The 22,688-nt window shown below is 38.5% G+C and overlaps 1 protein-coding gene across 5 annotated transcripts in view; it reads right to left on the bottom strand.

The window, feature by feature from the left end:
• Positions 1-5,221: 5,221 nt before the first annotated feature.
• Positions 5,222-22,688, bottom strand: part of ASAP1 (ArfGAP with SH3 domain, ankyrin repeat and PH domain 1) — a 306,096-nt gene continuing 288,629 nt past the window's right edge. For all 5 annotated transcript variants that reach the window (XM_075920136.1, XM_075920137.1, XM_014573856.3 and 2 more), the window contains 5 exons: positions 21,930-21,996; positions 18,243-18,301; positions 15,343-15,845; positions 11,637-11,759; positions 5,222-7,264 (listed from right to left, as the gene is read on the bottom strand). In XM_075920136.1, the coding sequence (XP_075776251.1) occupies positions 7,190-7,264; positions 11,637-11,759; positions 15,343-15,845; positions 18,243-18,301; positions 21,930-21,996 (827 nt within the window). In that variant the 3' untranslated portion in view covers positions 5,222-7,189. The remainder of the gene's footprint in view (positions 7,265-11,636; positions 11,760-15,342; positions 15,846-18,242; positions 18,302-21,929; positions 21,997-22,688) is intronic.

Genomic DNA, 22,688 nt, shown 5'->3' with positions numbered 1-22,688 from the left:
GCTCGAAGTTCTGATTTGTGGACCTCAGAAATTCTTTGATCTCTTCAAGTAGGCTTAAAAAAACGTGCAAGAACTTTACCTTTGCTCAGCCATCGTACTTCTGCGTGCAAGATAAGATCAGATTGTTTATCATCAATATCTTCCAACAGGGCCTTAAAAAGTCGGTGTTGCAAAGGTTTCGCTCAAATAGAGTTAATTATTTTAATAACGACATTCATGACATGTTGAAAAGAAAGAATTTTGACGCACAAAGCTTCTTGGTGGATAATGCAATGATAAGACATACATTTCGGAAAGGATTCATCCTTCTTGCAGAGTGCAATGAATCCACTGGTACTGCCCATCATAGACAGCGTGTGTAGTGGCATACTAATTGATGTTGCGTATGATTTGAATAAATTATAGATGTCCTCACCCTTCGTTCACCTTTCATAGGCAATACTTTTAGTAACTCTTCTTTTACGGTGAAGTCACTAAATACCATCCTCACCATAACTGCCAACTGCGCTGTATCCAATATATCTGTTGACTCATCGAACTGCAGTGAAAACCAGTCACATATTTCCACGTCATCCTTTAGCTGAGTTTGCATGTTGTTTGAAATTGCATGTATCCTCCTTGTAACTGATAACTGCAAGTCTTGTATTGCCGACAAAATCTCATGCTTGTTAGAAAATCCTTGAAACAGGCAATCAGCACCAGTCAAAAATGCTTCCTTCAACAATTCACCATCTTGAAAGGGTTTTTTCTTCTTTGCGAGCAGATGAGCAATTTTAAAGGAAGCAATAGTAACCCTTTTAGACTTTACTACTTGTCTAGTGAAAACAGATTGCTGGGCAGATAGAAGAAAATTAATCAACTCAAATCAAACCTCTCTCAACTCAGATTTAAGTGGATGGCTAATGTCAAAAGAGCCATGATTAGTTTGGAAATGGCGTTCAACATTAAGTTTTTTTTGGCGCTGCAAGAGTACCACCGCACAATAAGCAAACACATTTCCCTTTATTGTCAATAAAACAATAGGATTCGTCCCACTCTGCGTTGAAATAATATGTACGTTGTCTTTTATTTGAACCACTCATTTTGGGCAAAATGTTATAAAAATAATAAATTGCAAAGCACGATAAAACAGCAGTATCAGTCAGAAGCAGATGAAAGTTTTGCAGGGCCAGGGCAGCACAATTTTGCGGGTTCGCCTTTGGAGAAAAAAATAGAAAAAAGGTGTCAAATGTGAAATTGAAGGCTATTTTCATATTAAATGTGAATTGGGTAAATTTGATAGAAACTTAATTTAGTTGGATAATTTTTATTTTAATTATATTGCAATTCATTTTAAAAAATCTGCATTAATAAAAAGGGGGGAGGATGTCCAAATGTTGAGCAAAAAAAGCACCCTCCTTTCCCCACAAAAAATCATGGCACCTTTAAATCTCACACTCCCCATCCCCACCATGGCAGGGGGAAGAATGTCAATTTCGCGGCCTCCCCACCCCCATTGGAGAAAAAAATAGGAAAAAAGTGTCAAATGTGAAATTGAAGGCTATTTTCATATTAAATGTGAATTGGGTAAATTTGCTATAAGTTGGATAATTTTTATTTTAATTATATTGTAATTCATTTTTAAACAAAATTCTGCATTAATAAAAAGGGGGGATGTCCAAATGTTGAGCAAAAAAGCACCCTCTCTTGGCCCTGCCCCCCCCCCCCCCCCCCAAAATCATGGCACCTTTAAAACTCTCACTCCCTTCCACATGGCAGGGGAAGAATGTCCCAAGTGGCTTTCCAACTGAGAAACTGAAAATACCAGACATTTTACTCGGGGGGAGGGGGGTCAGGCCAGGGGTTTGGATTGCGCCTCGGGGCAGGGGATTGGGGTGCAGGGTCTGGGAGGAGAGTTCTGTGGGTAAGATGTCGGAGTGGGAGTAGCAGGGGGAGGAGGGGAAGAGGGCGGATACTTACCAGCAAGATGTGCTGCTCTCCTGTTTCTCCCACAAGAGCTGCCTGGCCCTGTGCTTGGGGATTGGTAGGTTCCCGCAGCTGCCATTGTCCAGGTCCAGCCAATGAGCTTGTGCGGGGAGGGGGGTGGAAACAGCAGTGAGGGACCCTCCCCTGCCAGCTTGCAGCTCCTGCACCACAAAGAGCCCCGCCATGGCTGTTTTGCGGGAGAGGGGAGGGGGGGCTGTTGCTGCCTCGTGGCCGGACCTGACCTGACCAGCATGGGGTTTGCTCAGACTGCTGAAGCACCTGTGCGGGATGTCTGCTGCGGTGGGGGCGGGGCTCAAGTCTCCAAAGCGCCGCGGCGGGCTCTCTCGCAGGCCCCAGGCTGCCGACCCTACTCTAAGCATGGGTGAATGTGCATAGTTTTAAAATGCCACATAAATGCCAGCACCCGCGGGCAACGTGTTGGGGACCATGGGTCTAGACCATCTCTGATAGACATTTATCTAACCTACTCTTAAATATCTCTAGAGATGGGGATTCCACAACCTCCCTGGGCAATTTATTCCAGTGTTTGACTACCCTGACAGTTAGGAACTTTTTCCTAACGTCCAACCTAGACCTCCCTTGCTGCAGTTTAAGCCCATTGCTTCTTGTTCTATCCTCAGAGGCCAAGATGAACAAGTTTTCTCCCTCCTCCTCATGATACCCTTTTAGATACCTAAAAACGGTTATCATGTCCCCCCTCGGTCTTCTCTTTTCTGGACTAAACAAACCCAATTCTTTCAGCCTTCCTTCATAGGTCATGTTCTCTAGACCTTTAATCATTCTTGTTACTCTTCTCTGGACCCTCTCCAATTTCTTCACATCTTTCTTGAAATGTGGTGCCCAGAACTGGACACAATACTCCAACTGAGGCCTAACCAGCGCAGAATAGAGCGGAAGAATGACTTCTCATGTCTTGCTCACAACACACCTGTTTATGCATCCCAGAATCATGTTTGCTTTCTTTGCAACAGCATCACACTGCTGACTCATATTCAGCTTGTGGTCCACTATAACCCCTAGATCCTTTTCTGTCATACTTCTTCCTAGACAGTCACTTCCCATTCTATATGTGTGAAACTGATTGTTCCTTCCTAAGTGGAGCACTTTACATTTGTCTTTATTAAACTTCATCATGTTTACCTCAGACCATTTCTCCAATTTGTCCAGATCATTTTGAATTATGACCCTATCCTCCAGAGCAGTCGCAACCACTCTCAGCTTGGTATCATCTGCAAACTTAATAAGTGTACTTTCTATGCCAATATCTAAATCGTTGACGAAGGTATTGAACAGAGCCGGACGCAAAACAGACCCCTGTGGAACCCCACTAGTTATACCTTTCCAGCAGGATTGTGAACCATTAATAACTACTCTCTGAGTACGGTTATCCAGCCAGTTATGCACCCACCTTATAGTAGCCCCATCTAAGTTGTATTTGCCTAGTTTATTGATAATAATATCATGCGAAACCGTATCAAATGCCTTACTAAAGTCTAGGTATACCACATCCACCACTTCTCCCTTACCCACAAGACTTGTTATCCTATCAAATCTGATAGGATCATCTGAATGTGTTGTAAAGATCAAGCACAATGCAAAGACATTGTGCAAAACTTTTGGAAGTGACACACCCTTTATGCAGACACACCTCTCATTGAAAATTAGATGAGAATTTTTTCGTGTGGGCAGGTTATCACAGTTATTTGCTGCAGAGTTTGTTGTACCTCTCTGAAGTAATGAGCACTGGCTACTATTACAATATTTGGAACAAAGGAATTACCATACAGTCTCAGCCCATTTTCCTAACACCACACCAAAAAAGCACAATTTGATACCTCAAATTGGTTAAAAAAAACAAAAACCAAACCAAACCAAAATCCATTCTTTTTTGTAGCTGGAAGGAGGAAAAGTGATTTTCCCCCTCTTTGCAAGTCATCGTTACTGTGGATTCATAACTAATTACTTCATTTTGAATACTAGCAACAACCTTCTTCTCTTCTCCCCCTCCCCCAGTATCACTAAAGCACTGTTTGATGCCCTGGGAAAGGTTGCCTTGTTAAAGAATCAAAAGGGGAGAGGCTATAGATACATCAGAAGTTCCATAGTAGTGGGGGTGGGGGGTTTCTACTACAATAATTAGCTGTGAAATAGTTAAAATAATTCAAATGACTGCTAACTGGAGCTCAGCAATGTGAAACAAGAGCTCTAAAAGAGCAGTGAATTTTCAAGTCTGTGTATGCAAAGATGGCACAATATTAGGTCACATTTTGAATTTTTTTCTTCGGTCAGAAGGGCTAGTCATTTAAAAGAAATTACAACTCTACTCTGCAGAAGCTTAATCCTACCCTTGAAAGAATGTGTATTTTGATACTAACCTACAGAAGCTAAAAATGTAGGATAAAATTAAATTCATTCATATTTAAAAAATAGCTTACACATATACTTGTATTAGCAACTTAAATAATATTTATATTGATAATTCAGCTCTACTCCATAGCTTAAAATGAGCTCTCTCTCAAAAGCCACCTACGTGAGATGTAGACTTTCCTCCCACAGGAGATTCCAGCTGACAAAAGGGCCTTGTTCAGATGTCTGGGATCAACTGAATACATTTATTTCAAAGCAATTTTAAATATTAAAAAAGTAGAAATTAACACATACAGTACTCAAAAACTGTCACATTTAAATACATGTGAATAGACAAGTGTACTGATGTTTGAGCTTAACATTCAAATGATAAGTCAAAATTTTAACTAGTGGCACTATCAGTTCTGATTTCTATACAACATGTTGATGTATTATGTAATAAAAAAATAAATAGCAATTGCTGTTCAACAGTAAAATAAGACATCATTTGCAGAACATCCCCATCCCAGGAGAGAAAACTAATTATTAGCTATTTGTCTATAAAGATCTAAACTTTCCAAAGACTATTTCACGTACAAAATTGCAGATAGTGGCTCACTGAGTTTAAATATAATGTACTTAAACTCAATCAATATAACACAATGTATTTTAGATTTCCTATGACCATAATAAGCCAGAACAAACAGAACTCTTGTTCCCGATGGAACTAATCTCATTTAAAAAATGCCCATGTAAACTACTGCAAAGGGTGTACAAAAGAATAGACATTTGCTCTTCTACATAATTTTACATGTCTAAGTTTTCTTTATGTAGATAGCTTTTATCAGATTATTTTGAGATAATTTAAAAATACACTTGACCACAAAAGTGAATAGGGTTTTTTCCTTTAATGCAACTTAAAACATTATATTAATGGATAAAATGGAATGCTAAATAAACTCAGGTCCGGACTGCCTTCCATAAAAACAGTATAAGTCAAATACTGAAAACTGATAACACTGAGGATGAGATGAGAGCAGGCTCACCCACTTGTGTATTTGGTTTTGAACACACTGTTGTCATGACACTGATGAAGCAATAGTTTAAAAACCACTTTCCAGTAACAGTTGATAAATATTTTGGAATATTTTTCATGCAAGGTTTATTTGATATTTACGTTTTCATAACTAGATAAATAGAATTAAATATTCACTGACTACAGCTTTTTAAAACTGCACTAAAATGAAAGCCTTCAATTTGAGTTGTGCTTTTATGAAATAAAATACCTTCCTATGTAGCCAAGACTGTTTGCTGTAAAATATTAATAATATGTATTGTTGCCAAAGGAACGTTTTAAGCAATATAATACTAGGCCTACATATGAAAATCATAGAACCTGATAAATCTTGATCACAGAGAATAATTTCATTCTCTTTTAAAATTAAAAACGATACAGGAATATCTGAAGTAAATTTTATGTTTTTACTATTACAATAAATATTGTTTTAAAGGAGAGAGTAAGTGAATTAACTGCAAGGAATGTGTTTTTCACTAACAACTTTTAAGCTAGCCTTCCAAAGACTTATTAGAAATTAACGTTATGGTGTGTTTGTTGGCTGGTGCTTGGAATTAAGACTATGAACTACAAATATAGATTAATGAAGACTGTCATTATATAGCTTGATACCGGTGATTAGTTTATATAATGAATAACTTGACAAACTGCATGAAAGGGTCAACCTTTCACTCCGATTTTCTAAATATTTTTTTATACTGTAAAAGTTTAAGTTTATCCAGACAATAACACTGAGGAAATTTTATACTAGTTAATTATAACCTTCAACAAAGCTGAAGACTTTTCTTTTAAAAATAATAAGTAATTTTCAGAGAGCGCCAATCAGCTATAAACAAATACTGTTGCAAGCGCACATTTCAATCTGAATAGTTATCAAATTAAAATGTTCTTTTTTTTCAACTTAAGCTATGTGACTACAGTACTAATCTTGTACAAAGGCAGGTTTCAAGTAATATTCTAAATGCATGCATAATGTAAACAGTGTAATATTTTCAAGAAGTCCTTGGTTACTTAAAATTCAGTGAAAAGCCTTCAGCAAATGTCACATCTGTATAATAAAAGGCAGTATGACTAATTTTTATCAAAATAAATTTTAGATGGAAGTAATTTGTAACTGTCTTAAAGTGAGGTAATATTACAGGGAAACTGCAATCAGTTTGGCATAGGTCCACATAATATAAACATGATATGCTGTATGCACATCATAAAATGCTACTGATTTTCTGTAAAGTCAGTGAATATTTCTCTTGCTTTCAAACTTACATTTAATCGAACACTTTCTTTAATAAATATCTAAGTGGATTTCATAGCTGTAAATTGTGAATGCTTAACTACAGATTGGTCTTTAACTGGGCCAAACCCATTCACTTTGAAAACAGAATCTTAACTCTGCTAATCATATAATACTGAGTTATTAGGAACAGTCATTTCTACAAAGTTACATGGTTGATGGAAACCTATGTTTGGAAAGCTGGCAGTTGATACACGTTGTTAACAGCATAGACAGAGACATAAGTGCTAGATGCCAAGGATGGCTTCAGCAAACCCAATAAGGCATGCCAGGTTCCAAGGCTACGGTAATACTGGCAAAGGCAGAATAACACAGTATATTTACAATACATATCATTCACCTCATGAGGTGAACCTTAAAAGAAATCTTGTTTTGTAACAGCAGCTATATATACAATTGTGCACAGGATTACAGGGAGGCAGCAGCCATTAGTTTTTGCTAAAAAGCTTGTCTTGCATGAAGGATGTGCAATGCTCAAGTTTAGAATTTTATTAATCTGACAAAATGTGCACAAAGGACACAGGGAAGACTCCTTTCCTCTCTGGCTGTCCTTCGATGTGGCCAATCTGCAACAAAGGAGAAAAACAATGTGGGTTTCTCGCTTACACCATTTCACAAAACACATGCATATTAATACAAGCCTGGAAATTGTCTTTGGACATTTCACAATCTATCTAAACCCTCGCCAAGGAAGCTACATTTTGGTGTGTTTTACTCTTCAATACCTCCTACCTCCAAACATAGACACTGAATTCTATTTTGTTTTATTTGGACTAATACATTCCTCTGTCTACCTCAGTTATAACACTATTTGGATTTATAAAGAGATCAATAACTACCGCAAACACTATTGTACCTTGGATAAATAGGGAGACAAGTTAAATGAACTAGAACTAAAGGACCATGGTTGGAATGGAATATCTGGAAGAGTCACATATTCTACTCAACTGAAGACAGAGAGGAGAGGTTTTCTTGGTTGTCACAATAACCTACAGTTATATTGTATCTTGTAAGAGAATTGAATTAATGCTTACAAGCTCACTCCAGAATGAAAAATACTGGGATTATCCTATACTAGGAAGCAGACTGTGAATGAGAAGAGCAAAAGAGAAATCTACAAGCTTGCTAAAAATGGGAAGTCACCCGAATTAATTCTATGTACGTAGGTAGAAGGAATTCTAGCAAAACATTTTGCACCAAACACAGAAGAGGAACAGGTGACAAAGTGTGTGTTCCCCAGCTCCCCAAGTGATTCAGAGCACCAAATAATATCTGGCATTCATGTTTACAAAAGGATAAATCCAACAAATTTCAATAACTTGTAAGTAAGGGACCAACCATACCACACACACCATATTTGTACAAGCAATCAGTAGCATATTATTTGAAATTGCTTGGATAAATATTTATGAATGTTTAAGGAATTATCTTGTGTGAGGAAGTTTCACAAAAGCTAAATAATTTGTCCATTACACATAGTTTGCCCAACTCTAGTTAACAGTGTCAGAACAGTATGCCTTGATTTATCAGTCAGTCCTCTTCTAGTTCTTAATGCTTCAGGATTGAACATTTAACTTCTGATTCATCGTTTTCAGAATAGTAATGTGACTCTCACTGTTCTATAGATTACCAAATAGGGAGGGGAATTGAGGAGCCCACTGCTAGCTCCTATGGAGCCAAAACTTTGAAACAAATGGTCCAACAGCCCTCATCCCCTAATCCCAGGAGCACCAGGTAATTCAGAGCCCTGCATGGCGTTTTGCAGGGGAATGGGCTTTTAAGAAGGTCCCAGCATCCTTCCTGAAGGAAAGATTTGGCAATCATCAGCGTCAAAAGAAAGGGGTAAGGGGACAAGCAGAAATTTCCTTTCTCTAACAGTGCTAAGACTTTGGGGGGCAAATGGCCCCAGCAAAAATCTTCTCTTTCTCTGCAGTGCAAGGTGGGGATTCATTCACAGCACTGGGAGCTCTGATGTTCACAATTCTGGAGTTTGTCAGCTGTTCTGGGGACTTGCTAGATTGACATGTGTGTAGGTAATTGAATAAGGAGTCAGCTAATAAACAGGCTCAGTGTAACCTTTCCAGCTTCAAACTCTAGTTATCACACCTTAGACTTCATAAATGATCAGTGTACTTTCTAACTTTTATATCTGACATCCACAGAACCCACCCCTATCCTTTGGAGAGCAGCAGAGAATGGAACCTTGATTCTAATTGTGGCCTTTGCGTGCTATTGTGTAACACCACTGCCACATCATCTGAGTTCATACAAGCCATTTCTACACTGCAAAGTTAGGTAAAACCTAGAGTTATCAAGTTACAAACTGGATGATCCAGAAAAGCCATCATAAATTCAGAAAAAATTAGTGCTCCCATGTCTTTATATAAACTAGGTAGAGTATCTTTGCTAGAGATTTGAATTACATTATCAGGGAGATGGAAAAGATGACATAATAGGTTTTCCCAGAATCTAATTTCTATGACATTTGCTACTTTCTTCTTGATTCACCATGTCATACCTATGTATGACTGCAGAATATACTGGGCTCTATTTAAAAAAAATTAAATTAAATTAAAAAAAAGGCAGCACCATCCAGTACCTACTTTTGTAAAAGATATATTTCATCCATAAATAAAAGTGTTACACTGAAAAAGTGCAAATGGCATGCAGCTGCATCTTTTGCAAACAAAATCTTTGGTTCACATTTCTGAAAGTATAGGCATTATTTTAATACCATCCATTGTTCTGAATTTTCTACAATCCAAAAGCTAAAATAATTTGATGAAAAGAATGGCAATCTTAACTCCAAATTTCCTTTTGTCAGTCTCAGAGAGGTTGTCATGTTAGCCTGTGTCTGAAAAAAAAACAATGAGAAGTCCTGTGGCACCTTAGACACAAACAGATTTATTAGGGCATTTTGTGGGTAAAATCTGATAAAGTGGATTTACTCAGGAAAGTTTAGGTCATAATAAATCTGTTAGTCTCTAAGCTGCCATGGGACTCCTCATTGCTTTTGTCAGACTTCATCTTTAAATAATGCATATGAAATGTAATTTTGTTAAAAAATGGAAGTATAAATATAAATAAAGCAGATAAAAATAAATGTTTCAACAAATATGAATACTAGGTTTGAAATAAAGAAGACAAAAAAGAAACATTAAACTGTCATGACTGGCTTTGATTCAAAGACACATAGGTGATGAATGTCTTAGAAATTTGCAAGATGGATGGCCTATGACATATTGATGACATACAAGATCCTCTTTTTTCCAATGTGAATGAAACTGTTACTACTGACAATCACATGACATACAACATATCTATCCATTTATCAATGACTCAATGTCATTACAAATGAATGAGGCACATATAGTGGCCTAATTATAATGGTGTTTCCACATAGGCAATACGATTGACACGTTCTATAAATTCTATTTTCAAAACTGGAAATTTCAAGTTTATGTGAATGGATATCCAGCAGACCATATTCTGAGATTTCACAGATTTCACTAATCTTTAGTTTGATTGTATCTATTTATGCACAGATTGGGAGAACAGAGATACGTAGCAGTGTTGTTACCTGTCTTTACACTGAAAGAGAGCCTCTGTTTCCCTTCCCTGCTGTTTCCTCCTCATTGTGAGGAAAAGAAACAAAAAAAGCAAAATGTTTTAACACCTTGCATCTGTGGACCAGTCTTTTTTCATATTCGTTCGGAGTCTGAACTCTTGACAGGAAACCCTGAGTGTGGTAATCAGTGAGAAGAAACACTACATTTAGCACAGACCAGAGACCATATGGAAGGCACTGCAGCTGAATTGGTGAAATAACACCTGCTGGGACAGTGCAATAGTAGGAATTACATTTTTACTGCTAAAATTTGTCTCATTTCCCTTCCTTACAGCTGCAGCCTGGGAAAGCAGGATTCACTAGGGCTTGGGAGGAAGCTAGCAGAGGATGAAGGAAAGACTGGGCCTCAGGCTAGTTTTGAGAAACTATGAGATTAGCAACAGAAGAACAGTGATTGGATCATGTCCAGGAATATAGAAGTAGGGGAGTGTGAGGCAGGAGGAGGACAAAGCATAAAAAAGGGTAACTGCAGAGTAAGAAAAAAGTTGATCAACTGCATATAACTGAGGAGGAGAAACCAATAACGAATGGAGTTAATTACAACAGTCATATTCACGGCAAATATTGTAACTAGCTTAATGTTGCTGGTGAATTCAGACAAGAACCACATTCTATTATTTATCACCGTTTAAATGGAATGATTTGCAGGGGTGAGGAAGGGAAATTTGGGACTTTCATTTGGTAGAAAGCTGGTGCATGCTAAAGGCAACAAAATACTGCATTTCAGAAGTATCTCTGACCCTGGCAGGGATAATTTTAGGAGTATCCAGGGAAAACTGTCTCTCCACAAAAGCAGGTATATTCCTTGCCTGCACACATACATTCTTCAATTTAAATACTGTATTTAGATTTGTGTAAATTCTGTTGCATCATTTTTTGACTAAAAGATGCAAACATCAATGCAAATTATGTATAGTGCACGATATGTTGTCACAGCCCAGTTAGTTTCCTCTAGGGTAAAGGAAGGGCTCAGATAAGCCGGAATTGCAGTTCTACAAGAATCAAAGAACATATAGGTCTCTTGGTAAGCTCAATCATCAGCAAACCTATGAAAGGGGGTCAGTTTCTGATGCTGACCCTATTAGTTGCTAACATCATTCAGAATGGGAATCTGCATTTAAGTCCCTATGAAGCATAAAATAATTGGATTTCTTAGTGAAATAGGATTGGTCTGATGTTCAAGAGCTTTAAGTAGGTCAATTAAGGTATAGCATACAGTAACTATGAGTAAGCTAGTAGCTGCTCAGTTGAGAATGATGCCTAATAAAGTGTCAATTATGCAGAATTTTCATAAAAGGAGAGCTACATACCCACCACTCTTGGTCCTCTTCACCAGTTACTATAATTACTTCTCCTTCAACAAACGTAAGCTCATCGTCATTGTCTGCTTGACAGTCATAAATGGTCTTCACTCTCCTAACTTTGTTTTTCCCCTAAAAAGTAAATACAATTTTAACTGAAAGAGCTAAGAAAGAGAAATATATATATATAGAATTTAAATGTTGGGGTTTGGCTATGACTTATTCTACAAATCCAGTGCATTTTACCAATAGTTTGCATCTGATTTTAGGGAGAACCCTCCTCTCTCTGTCTCCACTGCCTGCTCCTCAGTCCATCATGTCAAAGTACCTTGTTTCATCAAGGTTTTTGAACAATATCTCAATTATATAGTCTGCATTCACACATACAATTTTAGAAAATGTGACATCTAACTTCTGCCTCTTCAAATGATTTAGGCCCCACTTATACTACTTAGGCCATAAAACAGTCTTAACAATGGTTCCAACATGCTTTTAGTCTATATACCCTAGCCCATTAATGTGTATTAGAATTAAGGATAGGTCAAATCCAAATTGAAATCCAATTGCCTATGAGATTCAGAAAGATAGGAGAACTGAGGGAATTACTGAATTCAAACCCCAGTATCTATCTGTCTCCTAAAGTTTTGATTCTAGGTCCAGTGCAAAACCAAAATAAACTTATTTGGTTCTGGAATGCACACAGACTAAATCTAGCAAGACAATATTTCATGAGATTTTAACACAATGGCAAAAATTCCACATGAAGATCTACTCTAAGACAGCTGGCATTGTCTTGGGCTGATCTGTCATGATAATAGCTTGTGTTATCTAATCTGAACCCAAACTCATTTTGTAGGTCTGATTCTGCCCTAGACTGCCAATTCATATCCAAACACTGCTGCTCTGGAACATCTGTAGATGCAGCCTGTTTGTCTGGGAACTGTTGGAAACAAGTTTCCAAACTTAACTACCTTGCAAGTATCTGATCTGTCACTATGCATCACACTGCAAACAATGTTCAAACACTAAAAGAAGGCAAATAATGATAAAAGCTTCAGAAAGCAACAAAGAAGAAAGGTAAGTGAACCATGCAAGCTTAGTCAATAAGACAACAAGAGACCCAGAAAAAATAAGACTGATGTGGAGATGGTACCTGTTTTCAGATATATAAAGGGATATTATATAAAAGGGAAGGGACCCATTTGTCAACACTGAATTAAAAACACTGTATTAAAAATCACATTAAATATTAAGAAAACCTTTACAAACTTCAAAGCAGTTAGGCAACAGAGCAAACTATCAGGAGAGGTTGAAAGTCACCTTTAATGGATGCCCAAGGTGAGAGTAGGTACCCATCTTCTAGTGATAGTTATACATCAGGGATAATGCAATCAATCATGAAATGAGGCAGGGTACTGGGACTTCCTCCTCTGACCAGACTGCATTAATTTTCTAGTTCAAGTGAATTTCCATGCATGTCTCAAGTTACAAAGACATGAGTAAAAGTGACTGCTATTGCTCCAGGTAGTCAGCATTTTATTAATAATACATAGGTGACATTTTAATAATCTGCCCACTGTAACTCATTAAAGTGATGGAAAGGTGAGTACCAGCCTGAGGTGGTATATATCTCTGGAAAGGACTATCGGCTGCATTTTAAAGGAATATACGTTAAGAGCACTGTTTGGGGTTTTCTGTAAAGAGACAAGTATTTTCAAGGCATGTAATTTTTGCATCAAATGCAATTAATAATAATTATTTTTCTCTGTGCATCCAAATCTGTTACTCCACTCTAAAAGGCCCATACATCAACGTATTCAGGAGGAGGGTTTGGTGCTCACAACTGCCTAATGATAGTTTCTGCCATGCTAATAAAATGGTATTATCCCTCCAATTTGTGCTGTCATTTTTAGTAAAGGAACGGTTTCTAATAAGTAACTTTTCTGTCTGTTGAAGCAATGATGTTTATAGCCAAAAAAATCATTTGACTGTTAGAACTACATATAGTTTTAATGATACTGAGATCAAATTTTATTTCTCTTCAAATCCCAGTCAATTCTTTAAATATTAGTAGTACTTTATCATACCTATTGAATGCTTCTGAAATACCGGATTCCCTCAAACTGTTAAACAAAGACTTGCCTGCATAGCAGGTGATTAAAGTCCCACTAACATTGGTGGCTGACCTCATAGGTGTGAATATTACAATGCAGCATTTTGGTGACAGAACACAACAAGGGAACTGGATGAGAAATGTATGTGTGAGGTTCACGTCTCTAAGCAGCTTCAATGCCAGCCAAACACAAGAGTGTGAGCATAAATGCACAAAATCTGGAGACATGCAAGAACACATTTCTGGTTCTCGCCCCCATTTTTATAAATATCTTTTAGATTATGCCAGAACAGTGAATCTATATTTATGTAAAAACAAATATAAATAGAAGGCTCAGCAGTTTGTCCTCAGAACATTTGGAAATATCCAGTGTGATTTTCTGTATTTTAGAAGATATTAATCAAAAGATTCATAGAGGGAAGAAGGAGTTTGCAGTAGTGAGTTTTGCGCTTCAGTCCAAGAGACAAAAAACATCTGTTGCTCCCACTTCAGTTTACCCTGAGTGGTGAGTCTCACCAGTCAAGCAGGAATGGTGAGCTGAAGAGATAGAGTATGTCTCCTAAGCCCAGGAGGAGCTCTTCCTCTTCTTTTAGCGAAGAGGAAGAAGCCGTGTATCTTACCTAAACCCTCTGCATATCCAGTTTGCTGGGTAAAAAACACTTCTTCCATTTTTTGATAGTTCATAGGATAAAAACGTTATAAATGACTGTTCAACACTTTTTTGTCATCTACTTGGATTGTTAGATAAACAATTAAAGGCCACTCTATGAGAATAACTAGTGTGTGTCTTAGTAAATTAGACTAAGATATATTGTTCCCTACTACACCCAAATTTGTAAGATGTGAATTACATTCAAGTGCAATGGTGATAACTCTGGATAGGGTTCCAATTCTGTTCTCAGCTGTGCCACTGACTTGCTACATGACCTTTGGCAAGTCAAAATTTCCCTCTGTTCCTCAATAGTCCCTATGCTAAATGTAGTGATTCTGTTGCACCTTTGTTAGGCACATAGGTGCTAAATATCTGAATAAGTACGTTGTCAAAATTGACTTTTGGTGATTGACATTTTCAGTTCTGTAGCAATTATTAAAAGGAAGTTTAAAATAAAAACTATTAAGTGCTTTTCTAAATATGTTCAAAACCAAATACATGTCCCAGTTATTTTTGTGTGTAGGAAACAGAGACCAAAGAATTAAAGACAAACAACTTTTAAATAGTTTTTAACTCCTTAACAAACAGAAAGCCACCAGTTATTGCAGAAGTGCAATTTGTACTCTTAATACTGCCAAAAATGCTCTGGGGAATTTAAGGAGGTTGCCTTGATTTCAGGCCTGTCCTTTTATAGACTCATAGACTTCAAGGTCAGAAGGGACCGCTATGATCATCTATATGTTCTTGCGCTCCTTTTGGAATGCAAGAGGCTTTACCCTCAGAAGCATTATCTTTTGAAACCATTCAAAAGCATACATCTGTGCTCAAATTTGTGAGTTATCACCTGTTTTGTACACATTACTCAAGTGCAGTCTTTTTGCAAATTTAGCTTTACGAGGTCAAAGCTTGCCACGAGGTTTTCAGCACACTGGAATACTAGAACTACCCACCATATTTATTTTCCTGGGAAGCGGCACTGGGGTCTCTGGCAGGGTGTGTGTCGCATCATTAGAATCTTCAGATACTTGCTTTTGGACGGCATCTCTAGAGTGTACATTTGGAGAAAGATCTATGGAGTGAGATTTCTGATTTGCCTCTGAAGGCTGAGGCTTTGGTGATGCTTCTCCAGCTTGAGTTTTAGCCAATACCTCTCCTAGATGAGGTTTTGGAGGAAGGTCTTTAATTTGTGGCTTTGGTGGTAAGTCTCCAAGTTGTGGTTTTGGTGGCAAATCTCCTAGCTGAGGTTTTGGGGGTAGTTCTCCTGGTTTTGGGGGTAAATCTCCAATTGGAGGCTTCTGGGTGAGTTCCACAGGCTGAGGCTTTGGGGGCAAGTCTCCAAGTTGTGGTTTGTGCGGCAGATCGACAGACTGTGAAGACTTCGGAAAGATTTCCAGGTGTTGATTAGATTTATCTATTGAAAGATGATGACTGGTTTCTATTTTTCTTAGTGCCACTAAAACAGAAAGCAAAACCAGGATATTTTCATATGTATTTCACGGAAAGACAGATACATAATATCATTTTACCATATTACATTTAAGAAGAATATGAAATATGCAAGACAATGTCTTTTCTTCTAGAAAGATTTATTTCCGTCATATATAATAGAAATCCTTTTTCTACATGTTGATTTCATGCTAACTCCAAGAACAGATATTGACAATGAAAGAAACTAAAAAACTCAAGACCTAGCACTAAGAATTAGCAGTTATCTTCAATAACTGAAGAGGTCAGATATATTCTGAGTTACCTTTCACAAATTTTAAATAAAACATTATTTCCCAACAGTTGAAATCAATAAGCAGTATTATATTTGTGATTTAAAAGAAAGGACTAAAATTCTGAAAATGATATTGTCTTGCAGTGTATCTACAAGAGATGGAAATAGGTAGGTCCTTTCAATCAACATTTACTTTTAAATTTTTTTAGTTTCACTGATCTTCCTTTCATTAGATTCTTCCATTAAGAGTGCCAAGCAAAACTTGACTAGCACGATTGCACTTAACTATATTTTACAGGTATAAGTGTATGAAGCCTGATACTGAAAGAGTAAGCTCCTTGATGAAAGTACAACTTTATTTTAACTCATAATAAGGATAATTCCATGTTTAACATTTGCTTTTAAGTTGAGCGATACAGTAAAAATGATAGGTCCATACATTTAAACCTCCCACAAAATAATACTACAGATACACTATTTATAATGTAACTTACTACGAGAACACATGGCCATCATTATATATGATGTCCTAATTTTAAGACGAGGATTGTGCACACATTACCACAGATCAGAGATAATTCAGCAACACGTGTACATAAGAAAGACTTCTAAATAGATATAGCTACACATATCTAAACAAGGTACAAATGAATTAGGTTCAGGCTGAAAACCAGGCTAAAGCAATTTCTTTTAACAGCACTTGTGATATTAAATACATTCTTATTAACCCTCTAGAATGAGGGCTTCAAATACACAGAACATCAGATTTGTTGCTAGGTAACACACCCTTCATAAAGGCTGGAACAATCAATTGCTAGGGCTTGCTTGCTAGGAACAATCACTTGCTATTTGGCCCCACAGTAATTTCAAGCCCATGATGACAGTCAACTCTAACCTAATTTTATACCAAGTGAATATTGGTTTCTTTTGTAGTGACACCTGTCATCTAAATTACATCTTAAAAGGAGACTGTTGAACTGAATTAATTATCTTACTCGGTTAAAAAAAAACTTGATTTTTTGTAATTTGAATTTAGTTTTTGCCATTAATACTTTGCATTTCTCTGTATCTTTCAGAATGAAGTTAGACTAGCCAGCTTCATTTTCTGGTTCTCACACTTTAGAACAATCTATTTGTTATATCCATTGACCCCGACACACTGGTAGGCCCACTGATAAGGGGGAGGGGGCAGAGGTGGCAGAGACAGCAACTGCCCTGGGGCCAAGTAGCCATTGCTGCTGCAGCGGCCAGAGTCCTGAGCCCTTTAAATAGCTGTCAGAGCCCTGCGTGTTTCGCTAAGGGCAGAACTGAAGGCTGCTTGGGGAAGGCTAGGCCCAGCCTCATTCCCCTTCTACCCAAAGTCTCGCTCCTTCTGGGAGTGAAGAGCCCCCTCCTGCCTCCACCTTGCCTGGGGGCCTGGCAAGTCTGTCAGCCCTACTGCACAGTGGTATATGTAGAACTGTACAATATTTTATATGCTTACTCTCACTGTGTATGCATGCAGAGAGGTATATATACTTTTCTATTTTGTCCAGTTCTCTAAATAATTCTGATACATCAGTCAGCGAAAGAGACTTCCATTAACCACCTTTTCCTAAAAACCTTCAATTCTGGTTCTCAAAATGTTCCACTCTACAGACTATGGTACAGGAAAGGCTTGTAGGATCAGTGGTAGTCCATATACCAATGGTTCTGAAACTGTGGGTTGGAAGCACAAAGTGGGTCATAACCCCCTTTCAATGGGATCATCAAGACTGGCTTAGATTTGTTGGGGTCCAGGGCTGAAGCCCAAACCCCACAGGCTAGAGTTGAAGCCAAACCCCAAGGCCTTCAGCCCTGAGAGATGGAACTCAGGTTGAAAGCCCTCTTGCTGGGGGCTGCTTTGGACCCCCTGTCTGAAGTTGCTGGGGCTTGATCTTTGCCCTCTCCCACAGAGCAGTGGAGCTTAGGTGGGCTCAAGCTTCTGTTTCCCTTCTTGGGGTCATGAAGTAATTTTTGTTATTAGAAGGGAATCGCGGTCAATGACGTTTGAGAACCCCTGCCATTATGAGGATCCTTAAGATTTATCATCACTTGTTTAACACACATATACAATTCAACTATGTATGTATCTTTTTTAAAAGGTCTTACCTTTCTGAGGTAGTTTAGGAAGAACTCTTGGGCCAAGTGCAGTCTTTGCTGTCCCTGTGCTAATTAACAAATATGGATTATCAATATTTAAACTTAACTGAATAATGAGTTTACTGTGTCCCATTTCTAGTACCACCCACCCATTATTCAAAAAATATATAGTAAGTTTATGTCTAGTCAGGACACACAATGTTGTACATGAAACAGCTCTGAAACTCAAAGCAATGTTGGCAATGGGCTTGGCTTACTTGCAAAGTCCATACAGTGTTAATGCAGACTGGGACATCTGTTCCATAGATAACAATGAGTGCACAGGTGTATATTTAAAAACTGATTAAACTGAGAGGGCAATTCATTGGGCAGATTTTATTTAAAAACAAAGTCATAAAAGCACAAGTTGAGAACTTAAATTAACGCATTAACATAACTGTATTTAATAGATGGGTAATTCATTCCAAAAGCGTACAGTTATGGTGTAAGATAGTCTTTTTCTTTTGTTACTAAAACTTCTCAGGTGTTGAACCTGTGCTTCACAGTTCACCCCATGTGTATACTACTGTAACACGCATGGTTTTGAATATGAATGGTCACCTTACGGAATATTCCACAAATGAGATGCGTCTTAAATTTTAATTGAGAAAAACCCCTGAACAAATATATTATCAGATTAGGGGATTTAACTACTGTATGTTAATGAGCAGATACTGTTAAAATTGGAATGGTTCCATTTCCCAGCTGACCCCAAAACAGTGGCTGACCCCTATTAGTTTAGGCTACTGACCTTATAAAAGCATTTGCCTCATTTACTCACTATATATATAAACTACTATTTGGCTTGGGACCAAACCCTGCCAAGAAAAAGGAAAGTTACAGACGTGTTATTCTTCTTTTCAGAAACTATAATTCTGACAAGACTCTCACTTCTGGGTCTCAGCTCTTGAAGCAAGAGACTTGTAGAACTCCACAAGCCATAGAGGGTGTGTCTAGACTACAGGGTTTTGTCAACGAAAGTGGACTTTTGTCGACAAAACTATACCTGCGTCTACACTACTGCCATGTTCTGTTGACATAACTTGGCAGTTTTATCGACGGCGGTAAACCTCATTCTACAATGAATAATGCCTTTTGTCGACAGAGTTCTGTCAACAGAAGGCGTTATTGCATCTACACTGTTCTTTACATCTACATTCTCATGTCAACAAAGTGGCTTGCTTTGTTGACAGAACTGGATGTAGTCTAAACGCTCTTTGTCGACAGTATCAAAGTCTCTGTTGTCAAAGTCTCTGTTGACAAAAGCCTGTAGTCTAGACGTACCCTAAGTGTTACAACATTTAAAGACAACAGTAAGAATATAAGTCAAACTCTCTAGTGGTTGTCATTTACTTTAACTTGCTTTGGGAATGCTTAGCTAGTACCAATTGTCTGGGAGTTGAAGTCACAAAGAAAAAGCAAGCCAAAAGAGGTTATAAAAAAAAAATCAGTCTGAAAGTAAAAATCAAGGTGCAAAAATTCAGCAATACCGCCATAAAAATTAATGTAAAACAATGAGGGCAGGTGATCAGTTAATTGGAGTCCTGTCAGAGTACTTTTCAATAAGCAGAATTCAATCAATCCTCTGATGCATGGGCAACCTCAATCCTCAATTCTGGTATTTGTTAACATGCGGGTGGATTTTGTAACATTAATAACAAATTTTAGATGTAGTTTTTTAGGTTTTTCTAAAAAAAAAAAAAAAAAAAAAAAAGACATGCAACCGTTAACAGCCCTCACACGACCACCTTCAAAAACAACTGGTCATCTCTGTTTGAACGTGGGACTTCACAACCAAAACTCAATCACTACAGCTAAAAGATTACTCCTCTGGCTGGTAATCATTGAAAGCTGTTCTCTTTTTATGTTCAAGCTAGTAGAGCGGTATTTAAAATTCATTGAACCAGTGGGTTATATATGCAAGAGTAGATTGATTACATTGCAGACAGTATATCCAAGTGCACCGGTAAGGCAGACTGAGAAATGTGTCGTTAAATGAATAAGACTTAGATATGTCATAATAGAGAACCACGTTCTAGTCCAGAGCTGGGCAAAATATGGCCTGGGGCCCCTGGCCCACCAAGCCATGGGATTTGGCCCGCAAATTGCCCTGCCAGTACCCTCAGGGTATGGCTACACTAGCCACCCTAGTTCAAACTAGGGTAGCTAGTGTAGTCATTCGAACTTGCAAATGAAGCCTGGGATTTAAATATCCCGGGCTTCATTTGCATGTTCCCGGGCGCCGCCATTTTTAAATGCCCGGTAGCTCGAACTACCTGCCCGCAGCTACACATGGCACGGACTAGGTAGTTCGAATTAACACTCTTAATTCAAACTACCGTTACTCCTCATTGCAGGAGTAGTTGGAGCTACCAGGCATTTAAAAATGGCGGTGCCCGGGAACTTGCAAATGAAGCCCGGGATATTTAAATCCCGGGCTTCATTTGCAAGTTCGAATGACTACACTAGCCACCTTAGTTCGAACTAGGGTGGCTAGTGTAGCCATAACCTCAGACACCCAGCTTCATGCTTTAAAACACAGTCCCTGTGGCTCTGTGCTCTGTAGGGAGGGGGAAGCTTCATGCAATCTCCCCGCCCCCAGCCCAATCCTCAGGTCCTATTGGCCAGAAACAACTGGCCAATAAGAACTGACCTCAGCCAATCTCTCAGCTCCTGTTGGCTGGAAACAGCCAGTCAACAGGAGCTGAAAGATTGGCCTAAGAGACTAGGGCAGTGCAAGCTACTTCCCCCACCTGGAGTTTAGAGCCAGGTGGAGGGAGCAGCCTGTGTTTTCAAGTGGGCTGGGAATGCAGCAGGCAGGGAGCCCAGCCTGCACTGGGGGTGCTGCAGCCTGCTGGCCAGGAGACATTTAGGTAAACTCCTCCTAGCCAGTGCCTGCCTCTGGCACCCCACTCCTTCTGCAGCCTAACTCCCTCCCCCAGATCACCATCCAAATCTTCTGCACCCTCTGCCCTAAGTGACAACTCCTTCCCTCCTACACCCCTCTCCCTGGCCAGAATCCTCTCCTGCACCTACACCTCAATTCCCTGACCCAGGTCACAACCCCATCCTCCACCCAAACACCCTCTCAGACCCCACACCATCTCCTGCACCCCAGTCCCTTTCCCCAGGCACCATTCTGCACCTAACCTCCGACTTGAACCTCCACCACAGAAAAGTGTAGCCCTTGACTTCTTACCAAAATCTTGGAGTGCCCCCCCACTAAAAATTATTGCCCAGCCCTGTTCTTGTCCAAGTTATGCCAAGAGTGAACTTATGTCATGTTAGTGAATGGTAGGAGGCACAAGACCTTGCTCAGTAATGAGGATGGTGAAACACACAGAATTATTTCACATCAGCAGAGAACATGAGAATAAAACTCCTGGATCATAGCCTAGTGCAACTTTCTCTAGTTACAATGGTATTTTGATGAGAGAAAACAGCAGCAGTAGTTGCTGCAATAATTTTATCTGTACCACTCAGAGATTCAATTCTGAAAGGCTACTTCAAACTGATCCAAGAAGCTTGGCAGCACCTGAAAGCAAGCATGCATTGTGTAGGTGGAATATTCAGATAATTAACAAATGATTTTTCCCTGGTTTATAAATTGGCCATATCACACACAACTTTAATATATGTAAATATATAAAATCTTACCTTGACTGCTGAGACATTCCCTCAAACTTGTTTGCAGTCTTAATTGAGGAGGGACCCAAATCAGTACCTAAGGGGATAAAAATACTTAGACTTCTTAAAATGGAGTTTAAAACAACAGAAACATGCCGATAGAAGATATAATCATATAAAACAAAAATCTGCAGCTTTCTAAATATGTTCCATATAAAATCTAAGGACATTTTAATGACTATTTTTCATTCACAGACTCACAATTTTTAAGGACAGAGGAGACCGGGAAGAATATTTACTCTTACTTCTTGCATACCATGTTTGAAAATCTGTCACTCATAGCCTCTAACTGGGAGGATGGCTACAAAATAATTAAAAAACCCAATTACAAGGGAACAAAATACAGGACTATGTAGCACTTTAAAGACTAACAAGATGATTTATTAGACGATGAGCTTTCATGGGACAGACCCACTTCCTCAGGCCCACAAAAGCTCATCATCTAATAAACCATCTTGTTAGTCTTTAAAGTGCTACATAGTCCTGTATTTTGTTTCAGCTACACCAGACTAACACGGCTACATTTCTATCACAATTACAAGGGGACACAGCCGAACAAGAGGAGACAGTGAACAGGAGCAGCTAACAGGGAGTTCTGTGAGGGAGTGTAGAGGAGGAGTTTGAAGAGGGCTAGGTACACTTGGCATTCTTTAAAACTTTTAAACTAAGCTAAATCCAAAACTATCTGATTGAAATGAAAACCCTATCAATAATACAATTATCTGTAGG

This window comes from Pelodiscus sinensis, chromosome 2 (genome assembly GCF_049634645.1).
Source record: "Pelodiscus sinensis isolate JC-2024 chromosome 2, ASM4963464v1, whole genome shotgun sequence".
NCBI lineage: Eukaryota > Metazoa > Chordata > Testudines > Trionychidae > Pelodiscus > Pelodiscus sinensis.
The sequence above is the reverse complement of the archived record's forward strand: the minus strand, read 5'-3'. Positions and strand labels throughout refer to the sequence as shown.